The sequence below is a fragment of the Chinchilla lanigera genome, unplaced genomic scaffold (assembly GCF_000276665.1).
Source record: "Chinchilla lanigera isolate Chin_1 unplaced genomic scaffold, ChiLan1.0 scaffold00083, whole genome shotgun sequence".
Lineage (NCBI taxonomy): Eukaryota > Metazoa > Chordata > Mammalia > Rodentia > Chinchillidae > Chinchilla > Chinchilla lanigera.
This window is the reverse complement of record NW_004955484.1, coordinates 9,472,528-9,487,065: the sequence shown is the minus strand read 5'-3', so window position 1 is coordinate 9,487,065 and position 14,538 is coordinate 9,472,528. Positions and strand designations below refer to the sequence as shown.

Sequence of the window (14,538 nt, the reverse complement as noted above, 5' to 3'; positions counted from 1 at the left end):
TAGAGCTAATCCTCTTTATAAGAATGTACCTCCCCCACCCAGCTACTCAGCCTGGACTCCTTTCTTATTTTTCGTACTCTCCTTTCTGTGTTTTTTGTTTATTTGTTTGTTTTGTCTTGGTTTGGTTTTGGTTTTTTGAGACAGGGTGTTGGTATATAGTTCAAGCTTGCTTTTAACTCACTATGTAGCCCAGGTTGGATCTCCACTCCAAGTGATCATCCTGCCTGCCTCAGGTTCCCAAGTGCTGAGATTACAGGCATGTATCACCATGCCCAACCACTCTCCTTTTTTTTTTTTTTGGTACCGGAAATTGAACTCAGGACCTTGCATTTGCCAGGCAGGCTCTTGTGCCACTGAGCTATATCCCTGGCCCTCTCCTTTGTTAAGGGCCAGCCTCATCTTTGTCAGCTACTCAAGCTAAAGTCTCTTACTATTTTTTAACTTTCTAATTAAAACGTTTTCCTGTAAAGTTGAAATTTAAAAAAAAAGAGAGAAACTAGCTTGCTCAACTTAGTGAGACCTTATCTCAAAATTAAAAAATGGTAAGAGGTACTGCATTTCCTGGGTTTAATCTCCAGTACTGTAATGTTAGTAAAATAGGACTAGGGATACAGTCAATGCCATAACATCCATGGATTCTATTCCCAGTACCACAAACAATAAAAGAGACAGAGAGAGAGAACTCTGAAAACAAATTTTTTCATGATCTTTGTAAGTCCCTGGAATGTTTGAGATGTTACTGAGATTTGGATTACTTCAAATGGAAGCATACATGAATCTGTTTGTAATCAGTCATGAGATTTGTGGATTTTAAAGTAAGGATCCAGTGAAATCTTTGGTAAGATGATTCTGGTAGATTTTGAGCCTGTTTTTTTCCTTATGGGATACTGGGACTTGAACCTAGGGCCTGTGCACTGAGTTACATCCCTGGGCCTTCTTCATTTTTCAGATGTAAGGTCTTGCTAACTTGCCCAATCTAGACTTGCACTAGTGACCCTCCTGCCTCAGCTTCCCAGAGTATTGGGATTACAGCCATGTGGCAGAACACCTAGCTGATTTTGAACTTTTTAATTGGGCCTTTATAAGTAATATGAGTTGATAGACATATTTTTAGAGCTCCTGAGATAAACAAAGCCAGAGAGGAGAAGGGACCTGCCTGAGGTTATAGGTCATCCATGGCAGAGTGACAACTAGAATTGGCAGTCTGGAGGGCTGTCTGCAGAGTCTTGCAGACAGTGCTTTTCTTGCCCTGTTCTTTGGTACATGCTGACTTTACCTTCTCTTAGCTCTTCATTTGTTTGGGATCAATGTGGATGTTCCTATTTCTAGGGAGCTGTTTTCTGTATTCACTGCCTCCCCTTGGGCAGCCTTATTCCCTTAGTGTTTAACTTTATTCTAGCTCTCACTGTTTACTGAACTTTTATTTACTCATATATGTTGGCTTTAGTAGCCCCACCCTTTCCAAAGGCTTTCAGGTCAGTGGTTGGTCTCAGTACCTGGGTAGCCAAAATAACCACACAGGTGTCCTCGCTTTATTTCAGGAATGCCTCTGGCCCAGGCAGTGGCTATTCTTCAGAAGCACTGTCGAATCATCAAAAATGTCCAGGTTCTCTACAGTGAGCAGGTGAGTGGTGGCCAATTTGCTTACTGAAATAGCATCCCTGGCTGGTGAGTCACCTCCAAAGGTGACCAGGGAGAGGCTAACTGACAGGGATTGCTGTGTTCCAATTGGAGCATTTTCAGTATAGGTCAGTTACCACGTATATTATCTCCTAGATTCTGAAACTTTTGGTCTTGAATTATCTAGTCCTGCCAGCTTTAGAGAAACAGTGAGAACTAAACATGTTTTTTATCTGTGCTTGACCTACCTGGTGGTCTTCAAGGTAGGGACTTTACTGGATGCGTAGGAGTATTTCTGTAATCCCAGCACTGTGAAAGACTGAGGCAGGAGGGTTGCAAGTTCATCCAGCCTGAGCAATTTGACAAGACCCTATAACATTGCAAAGGCCCTGAGTTCAATCCCTAGTAGAGGGAAGCCACCTGAGGAACTGTCTGGTTTTTCAACAGTGCTTACCTTCAAAGCACTTTTGTGGTTTTTTGTTTTTGTTGTTGTTGTTATTTTTCTCTCTGCTGTCAGATCATCTGTAACACAATTTGACTGCACGTTGTTTTTTGTTTTGTTTTTAAATTTTGGTACCAGGAATTGAACACAGAACCTCACACTGCACTGCTGAGCTGTATGCCCAGCCTGACTTTCACATTAAACCATGAGGGAATTATTTCATGACAGACAGCAGCCATCAAAATGGGAAATTGGGTTGCTTCTTGAGCTTATGTCCATGTATACATTAAGTTGAATTAAATTCAGACACCCTCAAGGCTGGTTGCTTTTGAAAATAGGTGTTAGGCTTTCTTCATCAATTTGTAAAAATGAAATTTATTTCTTACATCACTACCTTTCTTGTTTGTCATTCCAGTATTTGCAGGAGTGTTAACATTAAGCTCATTTTCCCCAGTATCTTCTAAGTATCTATAACTAGTTAGAAAGCATGGGTTTTTGAGTCTAGATCTCAATTCAAATCTCTGCTCCTCCCATTTCTTGGTTGTGTAACTTGTGGCAAATTAATAACCAGTCTTGTTTTTTTTTTTCCTATAAAATCAGTATGTTATTGATAGAATAGTCTTTCAACAAGGATCAAAAGGTCTCATGTGGTATTCCTTAAATGTGGGTCTTATACTCTTCTAGATGCCTTCTTCCCTTACTTTTCAAAATATCTTTGCTTCCCACCAAGTGCAGAAAACATTTGCCCCTCTTAAAAGCTTTAGAAATATCTTACTGTATCTACATGTTATACTTTAGAAATTAAATGTGCACATCAAGTAGATCCCATCTTCCTTTTTTTGTTGTTGTTGTTTAGTTTTTGTTTTTGTTTGAGATAGGGTTTTGCTTTATAGTTGGAAGTGGCCTTGAACTCTTTAGGTAGTCAGGCTGTCCTCCCAACGCAAATCCTCCTACCTCAGCCTCCAGGGCTGGGATTATAGGCATGTGCCGTCATGCCCAGCTAGATCCCAGTTTTCTTACAGGAGAAAAGATGGTAACAGCTACTAGCAGGTAGCTTTACTGAACTGTTTCATATGGGGGTCAGCTAAATTACTTGAGGAGTTCAATCTCCAGTCTTCATGACATGTATTCCTCCTATGTGTGCTTAAACATCACATGGTTCATGTGCATTTTCGTCCCAGGGATATAAAGTATTAATTTGTATCACATTGATTTCGCACATTGATTGTGAAAGTGATTTTCTTGCTTTCAAAAAGTGCTTAGTTATGTCCTGAATTCTAACACCGCCAAGGAAAATAATAAGGTAAATAATCAGATCTAGTGAGAGTGTCAGAAAATCGAGACTTTCCCAGCATTCTTCCTTGAAGGAAGAGTCCTGAAAGAAAAATGTTGCTTCATCTTGTTTACTTCCATGGAATGGGCTTCCAAAGTGGAACTTTGTGTTCTGCGTTGAGACTAAATAACCCAAGATCAGGGTTCACTGTTTTGTTATCTTGCTTGAGACTTAATGGTTTAGACTTTTATGTAGACCTACTGGAAAATGGTAGTATTCTTCTAGTTTTTGCCAAGCCCTATGGTACCATCTGGGTCTGCTATGTTGTGAAGATTACTGGGGTAAAGTGGAGCACAGTCTGAGCTAATTCCTGAAGGCTCTTAGAGAAAACTTCCCCAGTGAGGCCCACCAGCAGTGACACTTGGTCTTTCAGCCCTGTCTGTCTCTGACAGCCACATCTCTGTCATTGGTCTACTTTTAAGAAGCTCCATTTCAAAAAACTCTAAACCTTTTAAACCATTGTGTACCAGTTCCCAAAGGGTCATTTTTAAAATAGTGATGTTTTGCTTTTACTTCTAGGCAGCCTGGGTCAGAGCAGTGAGTCTTTAGACATTGAGTTCTTGACTTGATAGCATGAAACCAGAAGCAGGAACGGAGGGAGGAAAAGTTCTGTGTGCATGTCTGTGCTTAGTCTTTCTTTTTGTTGGGGGAAGGGTGGGTACTAACAATTGAATCCAGGACCTTCTCACTGAGTTACATCCTCAGTCCTTTTTATTTACTTATTTTTTTCTTTTTTGCAGTGCTGGAGATTAAATTCGCGGCTTTGTGCATACTAGACAAGTGTTCTACCACTAAGCTACATCCCCAGCCCTTTATTTTTTATTTTGAGACAGGGTCTTACAAAATCACTAAGTTGCCCAAGGTATCATTAAACTTGCAATATTCCTGCCTTAGCCTCCCAGAGTGCTAAGATTATAGACATGTGCCATCACACCTGGCTTATGCTTGGTCTTTCTGACCTTATGATCTGTCTGATATTCTTGTGTAGAAACCAGAGCTTGCAAAAATTTTTTTGATTTCGGTTTTTTGTTTTGGTTTTTTTGAGATAGGGGCTCACTATATAGTTCAGGCTGCCCCTGAACTCACTACTTAGCCCAGGCTGGCCTCAAACTTGCAGCAGTCCTCCTGCCTCAGCCTTCCGAGCACTGGGATTACAGGCGTGTGCCACCACGCCCAGCAGAAAAATTTTAAGAGTTAACCAAGGTTATCAAGATACTGTTCACTGCCTATACTACTACTTCTCTCCCCCTAGGCTCAGAGGGGCAGATACAGAAATGTGACTCCTTAGATCTTAGGCTTTTCAGAAAGAAGCACATGTGATATAGGATGAGGAAGGAAGAAAGGAGTGAGAATGCTGTCTTATATATAATCAGATCTCAAGGTATTTCTTGATCCTAGAATTTGGCTGAACACATTCACAGAATAAATGTGTTCCCTGAAGCATGTACAGAGAGGATAGATGTGGATGTAGGTTCCTGTGACATGCATAAGGAGCATCTGCTGAGTTTGGATCCTTGGTCTTTTCACATGACATGTGCTCCTCATTGAACACTATAGATTTGATGGCAGTAAACTGATACAACAGATGTGGACACTGGAGCCTCAGATGAAAATGGCTGATGTATCACATGATTTTGTCCCTTTCTCCCAGATATTTGTACTTATGCCTGGAAGGTAGGGGGCTCTTTTCAGCCAGTATTATGAAGTAGGAGCTGCAGGCTGGAAGTAGAAGACACTATGCATTCATGTTATAGTTTTTCTGGCTTCCAAACCTTATTAGTTTGGGGAGAGGACTGCCTGCCCTTAGGTATCCCCTGTGCATTGCATTTATATTGTAAGACTTGCTGGTGCTGGTGAATAAATTAGTTGTTCAGAGTATGTTTTATTTTTGTTTTATAGTCTCCTCTAAGCCATGACCTCATCCTTAACCTGACTCAGGACGGGATCAAACTACTGTTTGATGCTTTCAATCAGAGACTTAAGGTAACTATAAATAACAACTATCTGGCTGAGCCAGTCTTTCTAGAGCTGATTAATATATGCTATTGTGAGGTATTTCAGAAATTCATAAGTGGGTGTGAACCTTTTTGATTCTCAGACCACCACAATGTAGGAAGCTGAAACTGTGCCTGTTTGCGTAAAAAAAGGGAAGATGGCCTGAGATGGGGTACTCAAAAAAAGGCTGAGAAGTGCTGAGAGTAGGCCCTAACTACAGAATAGGACCAAATGACTTTAGTCAGGCTTATGCATCTGGATTTGTTTACTTCATTTCCTGTGTCAAACAGTGTAACTTGGAAGATGAAAAATGGAAAGTGCCCTTCTGCAATGCTGGGTCTTGGGGGTAATACTAGTTAGAGTTGATTATAGAAATGTAAACAACTTGCTGGTATGTAGGGTGTCTTAACTGGAATATGAGTACATTGCTAATGCCTGCTTCAGTCCAGGGTGTTTCTAATATACTGTTTTCAAATGCCCTGGCTTCACAGTTTAGTCATGTGGCACCACACTGTTGCCTCAGAGTCATGAGGTTGAATGAATGCTCCAAACAGTGGCATACCAGAGCCATTTTCCTGGTTAGGTTATGAAGTAGCCTTTCCAGAAGACTTGGATACTTCCACGTTCTCATTAACCGCAGATGAGCTGCTAAGTAGAAAGTCTCCTGTTTGGAGAACATGATCCCTTTGGAAGATCCCTGGCTAGCTGTCATGGTAAGAGTCAGGGTCGAGAAGTATGCTTGTACCTTCTGCAAGAAGGACTTCTGAAATCGATGGCTCTGCCAGCATGAGGCCTTGACCTCAGTGAAATGGCATACCAGTTTGGCATGGTACACTGCCATAACCCAGGCATTCTTTGTTGATGTATTTTGAGACAAAATAAGGTCACTTTGTGGTATAGGCTGGCCTTGAACTCCCTATCTAGCCCAGGCTGGCCTCAAACTCATGGTGATCCTCCCTCTCAGCCTCCCAAGTGCTGGGATTACAGTGTGTGCTACCACGCCCAGCATAACCCAAGAATTCCAAAGGGGACCATAGCTATCTTGTGAATCACAGCTATTCTCCTGCCTTCCTTGCCCAGCTCCACTCCTGCCAGCTTTTTGTGCTTCCAAGCTTCATATTACTCTTAACTAGCTTCATGCTAGACAGAGTTGCTTGACATTCATTGAGTATATTCCGCCTGCAAACTAATAAGTCAGTCAAGGGACTTAGTGATAACCAGTGAAGAGCTTACACAAGTATGGAAGAAAGTGTTTAAGTGTCATGAGGGCTCAGCAGAGGGAGCAGCAGGTCTTTCCTTCAGACAGGATCAAAATAGCTTCCCAGCTTTTTCTTTTCATTTTACTCTATTACTATTTTTTGTTTGTTTGTTTGTTTTGAGACAGGGTCTCTCCATGTATGTAGTTCAGGCTGGTGTTGAACTCACTATGCAGCCGACGGTGGCCAATTCCCAGCGATCCTCCTCCCTCAGCCTCCCAAGAGCTGAGATCACAGCATGTCCACTATGCCTGGCTGTCTTTTATTTTAAAATGAGAACAAAAGATAATGTTCAGTGCTTCCAGAAATTTATTATTTGTTTATTTTTTGATATAGGGGTTGACCGAGCCTCATCCATGCTATGTACATGCTTTACCACTAAGCAGTATCCCAGGCTGGCCTTAAACTTGCAATTCTGCCTCAGCCTCAAGAGTAGTTGGAATTACAGGCATGAGCCGCTATGTCTAGCTGTTTTTTAGGGAGTGAAAGGGATTACTTTTGTTGTTGCTGGAAATGGAACCCAGGGTGTTGTGCATACACTCTACCACTGAGCTATACCCCTAACCCTTATAAATTTATTTTTAATTGTTTTCAGTCTGTCATCTTAATCAGCTTGAAAGCATTAGCAACTCTAACTTTTTTTTTTTTAGGTGATTGAAGTATATGACTTGACTAAAGTAAAGTTAAAATATTGGTAAGTTTCCTTTCCACTGGTGTAGGTCATGCTTGGTACACACAGACTTCATCTACTGTCTTCCTTAAGTTAGTAAAGGATTCCATTGGTAGCAGTACATGGATTATAGTCTAATGCTTTGATTTCCTGAGACAACCTCCCAGTCTGCTCAGTTTCCTGAGGAAATTAACCTCATGACAGATATGCTATGTGTTAAACACTTCACATATATGTCATCTAATCCTCTCATCAAAGCAGAACCTTAGCTCAGAAGTGATATGGCAATCTCCTGAGTCATAACTGCCCTCCCTGCACAGCCTGTCTTTGGCACCTCTTTTCATGTTTTCATGAGGAACAGAGGTAGAAAAAAACAGATAGGTCAGATGCCAGAACCAAAGCTTAAGAGAATGCAGACTACCACCATTTTAGAGCTAAAATTATTTTTTTTAGAATGAAAATGCAAATGACCTGTACCAGTGATGGAACCTTGTAGAGATGAGTGCCCAAACTGCAACCCAAAACCCACTTATTTATTGCAAAGTTCCAACACCAGGATTAAACCTGAATCCTGAGGTTTTAGTTTAGGAAAAACAACTCATACATTAACACTTTTTGCCTTAAGAAAAATAAATTAACATGCGTGCTTATAGGTTCACTACCACTGACCTATATAGTTCATAGATACTTGAGCCCATACTGTGGGATAGTGCTACACTAGCATCTAGAATACTCCTTTTCAGTAAGCTTTCCTTTTAAGAGCATGATAAAGATCTGATTTCTGGGGTAAGCTCAGGCAGTATTTGCTGATGAAGGAGTAGATAAGCAAATGCATGACAGCACTGGCCCCTGCAGGTTCTGGTGGTCTTTTAGTCTTGCTAGAGCCTTTATACCAAGGTCTGTCTTCTCTGTCCCTTAACTCAGAGGATCTACTCTGTATATCAGCTTCATGAGAATTGACCTCACTTAATTAGTTTTCTCTTATTTATAAATTTTTAATTAAACATTTTATTTTTATGTAATTGTACTCATTGAATCTTAAAAATAACTTTTCCAGCCCCCATGTCTCATCATCTGTGAGCCCATCTTGCAAAGCCTAGCGTTAAAAAGGTATTTTTATTTTTCAGTGGAGTACACTTCAACTCTCAGGCCATAGCTCCCACTATTGAGCAGATTGACCAGTCTTTTGGCGCAACTCATCCTGGAGGTAAACCAAGTTCATCTGATTCCCCTGGTCATTAGTGGCATCCCATAGCCATACCCGAACAGGTGGTACTATTTACCATACTTGAGGATTGTGGGGTTGGGGAAGGAAAGCTCCTCCCTGTGTTTTTAACCTAGTAAATCAGTTCAGAAACAAGGCATAAAGAAGGTGTCTCAAGTCATTACTCCCTGCCAGGCTGGTTTGTATTAGTGACTTCAGATGCCAATCAGCTGTGTCATTTTCTTCTCTCCTACCCCCATAGTGTACAACTCTGCTGAGCAGCTATTTCACCTCAACTTCAGAGGACTGTCTTTCTCTTTTCAGTTAGACTCATGGACTGAAGCTCCCAAGTATGAGGTTAGTCCTTCCTGTTCCTTGGTATCTGTTACCCATATAGCATGGATCAGCAGCAGTCATTGTGGGGGGTGGGGTGTTAGATGGGCAGGCAGCCTCTCATTTCCTTGTCTCTGAGCTCCGTGAGAACCTGGGAAGGTAGAGTGGGTAGAGTTGACAGGAAAACAAGGCTCAGGCCACCATTCCCAGAGCGGGGGCCACTGCCTACTGCAGAGGGCATTCAGGCTCATTTTTCAGAAATAAATCCAATCAGAAAAAAGAAAAAAAAAAGGAGATAAATCCAATCATGCCTTAACTTTAAATCTTCTAATCACTTCAGTTTTCTCAGTAGCCAAGAGTTTGGAGCTTTTGTCCCCTGGATTTTCAGCTACCTATTGCTTTAAAAATAAACTCACATTGTTAGCGCGAGTTTATTAACCAAGAACCTGAGTCATATGACCTATAGTGTGCCCTTAGTAAAACTTGTCTTGTGTTTGCAGCCCAATTTTGCCCATGGTCTAGCTTCTCTCCAGATACCCCATGGAGCAACTGTAAAACGAATGTACATCTATAGTGGAAACAGCCTACAAGATACCAAGTAAGTATGGGGCTTCATGCTGAGACTGTGGGCTACCAGGGAGAGAGAACCATGACCTTACTCATTCTGTGCCTGCCCCCAGGGCTCCCATGATGCCCCTGAGCTGTTTCCTGGGCAATGTGTATGCTGAGAGTGTAGATGTTCTTCGTGATGGAACTGGACCCTCAGGTTTACGACTTCGCCTACTTGCTGCAGGTCAGTTACTGGCTTTGAGGTGGATAGACTTCCCATCAAAGGCATTTATAGGGGCAACCTTAAAAACCTATAAGCTTAAAGATATGTCTTGACCCATTCAAGCTGCAGTAACAAAATACCATAAACTGAGGGGCTTATACGTAACAGATTTATTTCTCATAGCCCTGGAGCCTGGGAATTCCAAGAAAAAGGGACTGGCAGATTTAGTATCTGATGAAAGCCCACTTTCTGGTTCATAGATGTTCCACTGTGTCGTCATATGTTGGAAGGACTTCATTCTCTGGGATCTTTTCACAAAGATACTAATCCAAGTCAGCTCTCTATTCTTATAACTTAATCATCTTCTAAAAGTCCTGCCTCATAATACCATTACATCAAGGAATTCAGATTTTAGCATATGTATTTTAAGGGAACATAAGCATTTAGTTCATTGACAACTACTTGAGAGAAGATATTTATAAGTTAAAACTTTTTTTTTGGAGATAGGGTCTCACTATGTAGTTCAGGCTGGCTTTTTTGTTGTTGTTGTTTTGTTTTTTTGTCTTTTTGAAACAGGGTCTTGCTGTACAGTTCAAGCTGGCCTTGAGCTCACTTTGTAGCCCCGGGTAGTCTTGAACTTGAAATGATCCTCCTGCCTCAGCCCAAGTGCTGGGATGACAGGCATGCCCAGCTAGGCTGGTTTGAACTCACTATATAATCTATGCTAGCCTCAAACTTTCAGCAGTCCCCCTGCCTCAGCCTCTCAAGTGCTGAGATTACAGGCTTGCACTGCCATGCCTGGGTTTTGTTTAATTTTATCAAGGGATAAGATAGTCTTTTTTTTTTCCACTGTGTAGCCCAGGCTAGCCTTATACTCACAGCAGTTCTCCTGCCTCAGGCTGCCAAGTGCTGGGATTATAGATGTGCACCACCTTGTCTGTGGTTGAGGGGAGTAAGACTATGGCAAGACAGTCTTATTCTTGGCAAATTTGGGGGTGGGGGGTAGGTGCCGAACCCACGGCCTTCACACTGAGCCACATACCCAGCCCTTTTATTATTTGTTTTGAGACAGGGTCTTGCTAAGTTCCTAAGTTTCCCAGGCTGGGCTAGAACTTGCCATCCTCCTACCTCAGGTTTCCAAAGTGCTTGAGTTTACAGGTGTGCTCCACCATACCTGGTTTTAGCAAATCTTATAAACAACAATGGCACCACTTCTTCCAGCATGCATAAAAGCCTGCTTTGTGCTTATGTACCTTTGTAGCAGTTGCTAGGTTGTTTTCCTGACGGTACATCCTTTGAGCTGCAGTGTTGCCTGCCCTTCTCTCTTCTACCCTTAATGGCAAGTTTTTGGAGTAGACAGGCAAGAGAGACTTAGTGAACTGTGGTTCTGCTGACCACAAACAAGAGCTTCACCTTCAGTAGCTTTTCCCTCCAGCATTGATATCTCATTTTATGTCCTTCTTATACCTGACTAATGTCAGCTGCTTTGGGGCTCAGACTGTGCCTAATTAGGACTGTGATCTCCCTTGAGGAGTTTGTCCCCATAAACACAGCCTAAGAGTCAACAAAGGGGCCATCCTCTCATTGACCCCAGCATTTTTTCATCAATTAGACTCTTGCATCAGTCCCTGAAACAATAGTTCTTAACTATTAAGAATTGTGTACATAAACTGTGAACTTACTCCCCTCAATATTTTATAGCTGCCAGGTTAAAAATGTTTTAAAATGTGGTTTTCAAAACAAGGTAGAAGAACTACCTAAAGGAATGTTGAGAATTGGGGATGTAGTCCATGGTAGAATGCTTGCCAGAGGCCCAGGGTTCCATTCTTAGCACCACAGAAATAAAAGAAGTACTGCACTTGAGCTATAGTTTTACAGAGAATCAGCATGTAGTAGCAAGGTCAGGCGGATCACTGCTTTAAATGGGATGGTTGGGAATCTGACATTAATCATCAAAGGTGACAGCGAGAGGAGCCTATCAAATGTAAGAGTATCAGCCAATTCTGGCAACCTCCCTGAATAGAACACTCCCCATAGTCACACTTTATTTGCATAGTCTTTCAGTAGCGAGGGAAAAAAACTTTCTGTTAAGTCAGGGTTTCACAGAATTATTGTCCAATCCATTTGTCTTTGAGAATTTCTAAAAAAAAAAAAAAAAATTTGTTTGGCATGCACAGAAGTTAAGACAGGGTCTTACTCCATAGTTTAGGCTGGTCTTGAACTCACTGTGTAGTCCAACCTGGCCTTGAACTCACAACAGTATTCCTGGCTCCACCTCTTGAATAGTGAGATTGTAGGCATATTCCACCACACCCAGCTCCATGATATTTTAATTAAGAAATTCAGCTCAACACTCTTAAGCCCAGCAATAATTTATAAGAAGACATACTTCACAAACTAACTAGTCTTCTAAAGCAGGGTGGTTTTACCTGGGTAGGCTTCAAGGAGAATGCGACAAGAAAAGATTCAACTTGAATAGCCCCTTCAATTCCATCCATACATTCACAATTATCTGGTTCCTGGAAAACTGTAGACCACTGGAGACTTTAGACCCTGATTGGCAAGGCTATTTATGCCTTTTGTAGCTTACTGTGGCTTGCCTAAGCTGCAAGATTTATGGATAAAAGTTAATGATGATTGTGTTTTTCCAGGACCTAGTTAATTTAAATACAACCTTTATTTGCCACTGACTGTATATGTACTCAGAATAGACTTGAGTTATTTGGAGAATTCTGTACTTAGTTATTTCGGATTTTGATTTCCTGAAGTCATCTTTATATAACAAATTTATTGTTTACACATGAAAAAGCCTTGTGTAGAGTAAAGTGATGTTAATGGTTGTCCTAGTTAGTACTAGGTCTTTTTTTCTTTTTCTTTTTCTTCTTTTTGAAATAGGGTCTCGCTATGTAGTTCAGGCTGGCCTTTAGCTCACTTTGTAGCCCAGGCTGGCCTTGAACTCCCAACAATACTTCTGCCTCAGCCTCCCAAGTGCTGGTATTACAGGCATACACCACCCCACCCAGCTTATCCTGGTGCTAGGAATTGCTGTTCTTCTGTTGATTCTTGGTTTCCTTTTTTTTTCATTTTGGGCAAAGCATCTGTTTTCTTTGTACTACAGGGTATTAAACCCAGGACTTTTGCACTGACATACATCCCCAGGCCTTTTTTATTTTGAGACAAGGTCTTGCTAAGTTGCCCAGGCTAGGCTTAAACTTGCAGTCCTCCTGATTCAGCCTCACAGAGTGCTGGGATTACAGGTGTGTGCCACACCCAGCTTCACTGTGTCTCTTCTATAGAATGACCTTGTAGGCTCAATTTTTGGTTGAGTTTACTCCTAAGAAGTACCTCTTGCTGGGCGTAGTGGCACATACCTGTAATCCCAGCACTGGGGAGACTGAGGCAGGAAGATTGCCGCAAGTTTGAGACCAGCCTGGGCTACGTAGCTCAGGCACGGCCTGAACTATACAGTGAAACACTGTCTCAAAAAACAAAAACAAAAAAAAAACAAAAAAACAAACAAACAAAAAAATACAAATCTTTATGTCTTGTCATCATATACATCCATGACACCTGCTGCTGCTGCTGCTGATCTTGGCACAGCAGTGTAATGATCAGATTGTCACATCTTTACCACCATGCAATTAGTTTCAATGGTAGAACTTTTGGCAGGTGCTGCAGTTTAACTTACCAGTATTTTCTCAGCCTTTAACACAGTGTCCTAGGCCATGGTAGGCAGTAAAGAAATACTTGGTAAAGGATAAAGTTGATTCATTTTTAGTAAAATCAGTGCCCCTCCAGATCATAATCTTAAATGAAATAAATCAGACACACGAGTTTTAAGTCTCCTTGTTTCTCTTATGTGAGAAACCCAAAGGGTGAACAAGGAACATAATGGAAGGTATTAGATATTGGGAAGTAGGAAGAGCTTGTTCAAATGGAAAGGGGAACAAAAAGAAGGGGAAAGGGAAAGGAAGGCAGGGAAAAAAAGAATAGAAGAAAATAAAATGGAAAGAAAGCATTTGTAAATAGGGAGGGGAAGAAAGGTTGCAGAGTGGGGAGGGGAATGGGAAAATAATCAAAATTTGATCAGTATCTATGACAAATATGTATTAATAAAAATATAAAGTTAAAAAATAACACTTGGTAGAAGAACCAAGACATACTTAGTAAATGAGTGGTTGAAGATCCATATGACTTTTAGGGGATTGAATAAGTCCCTGGAAATATCTTCAAGTAGATAGGGATCTCTCTTAGAGTCCTAATTAAGCTCTAGTTGCTGGTGTTTCTACTTGCATAGTTTTGCCCCAGCTTTCAACCTGATAATGATACGTGCAGCCAGTAGTCTCTCTGGGGTCCCTAGGGCCCTGGTCTACTGTGTCTCCAGTCCTCATTTGAACCAGAATATCCTCTCTATTGTTATTTGCAGGTTGCGGGCCTGGCCTATTAGCAGATGCCAAGATGCGGGTATTTGAACGTTCTGTGTATTTTGGTGATTCCTGCCAAGATGTTCTTAGCATGCTTGGCTCTCCACATAAGGTCTTCTATAAGTCAGAAGACAAGGTAGGAGAAATGTGTTTGTAGAGTAAATAGACAGTCCCTTTCTTCATCTCTTCCTTTCTTTCTCTCATCAGCAATAAATATAAGCCAGATGTGGTGGTGCACTGCTGTAATTCCAGTATTCAGGAGGCTGATCAACATGCAAGGCCCTGTCTCAAAAAACAAACAAAACAAAACAACAGTAAATACAAACTGTTTTCCCATAGAACTTGTTCTACTTAAATTTCATGGTAAACTGAATTGAAAGTTTTTTTTACTGACCCCTGTTGGTCAAATGACCCTGCCTCTATCATTGTCCATAGTGCTCAGCTTTCTTTGTAAACCAGAGTCCAGTCCATAGTTAGCCACATCTGCCC

At 41.3% G+C, this 14,538-nt stretch overlaps 1 protein-coding gene across 2 annotated transcripts in view; it reads left to right on the top strand.

Annotated features, from left to right (window-relative positions):
* LOC102016597 (chromosome unknown open reading frame, human C16orf70) overlaps positions 1-14,538 on the top strand; it is a 24,297-nt gene that overhangs the window by 4,111 nt on the left and 5,648 nt on the right. For both annotated transcript variants that reach the window (XM_005403701.1, XM_013503960.1), the window contains exons 3-10: positions 1,542-1,624; positions 5,295-5,378; positions 7,297-7,340; positions 8,444-8,523; positions 8,783-8,877; positions 9,354-9,451; positions 9,534-9,646; positions 14,052-14,185. In XM_005403701.1, coding sequence (XP_005403758.1) covers positions 1,542-1,624; positions 5,295-5,378; positions 7,297-7,340; positions 8,444-8,523; positions 8,783-8,877; positions 9,354-9,451; positions 9,534-9,646; positions 14,052-14,185 — 731 coding nt within the window. The remainder of the gene's footprint in view (positions 1-1,541; positions 1,625-5,294; positions 5,379-7,296; positions 7,341-8,443; positions 8,524-8,782; positions 8,878-9,353; positions 9,452-9,533; positions 9,647-14,051; positions 14,186-14,538) is intronic.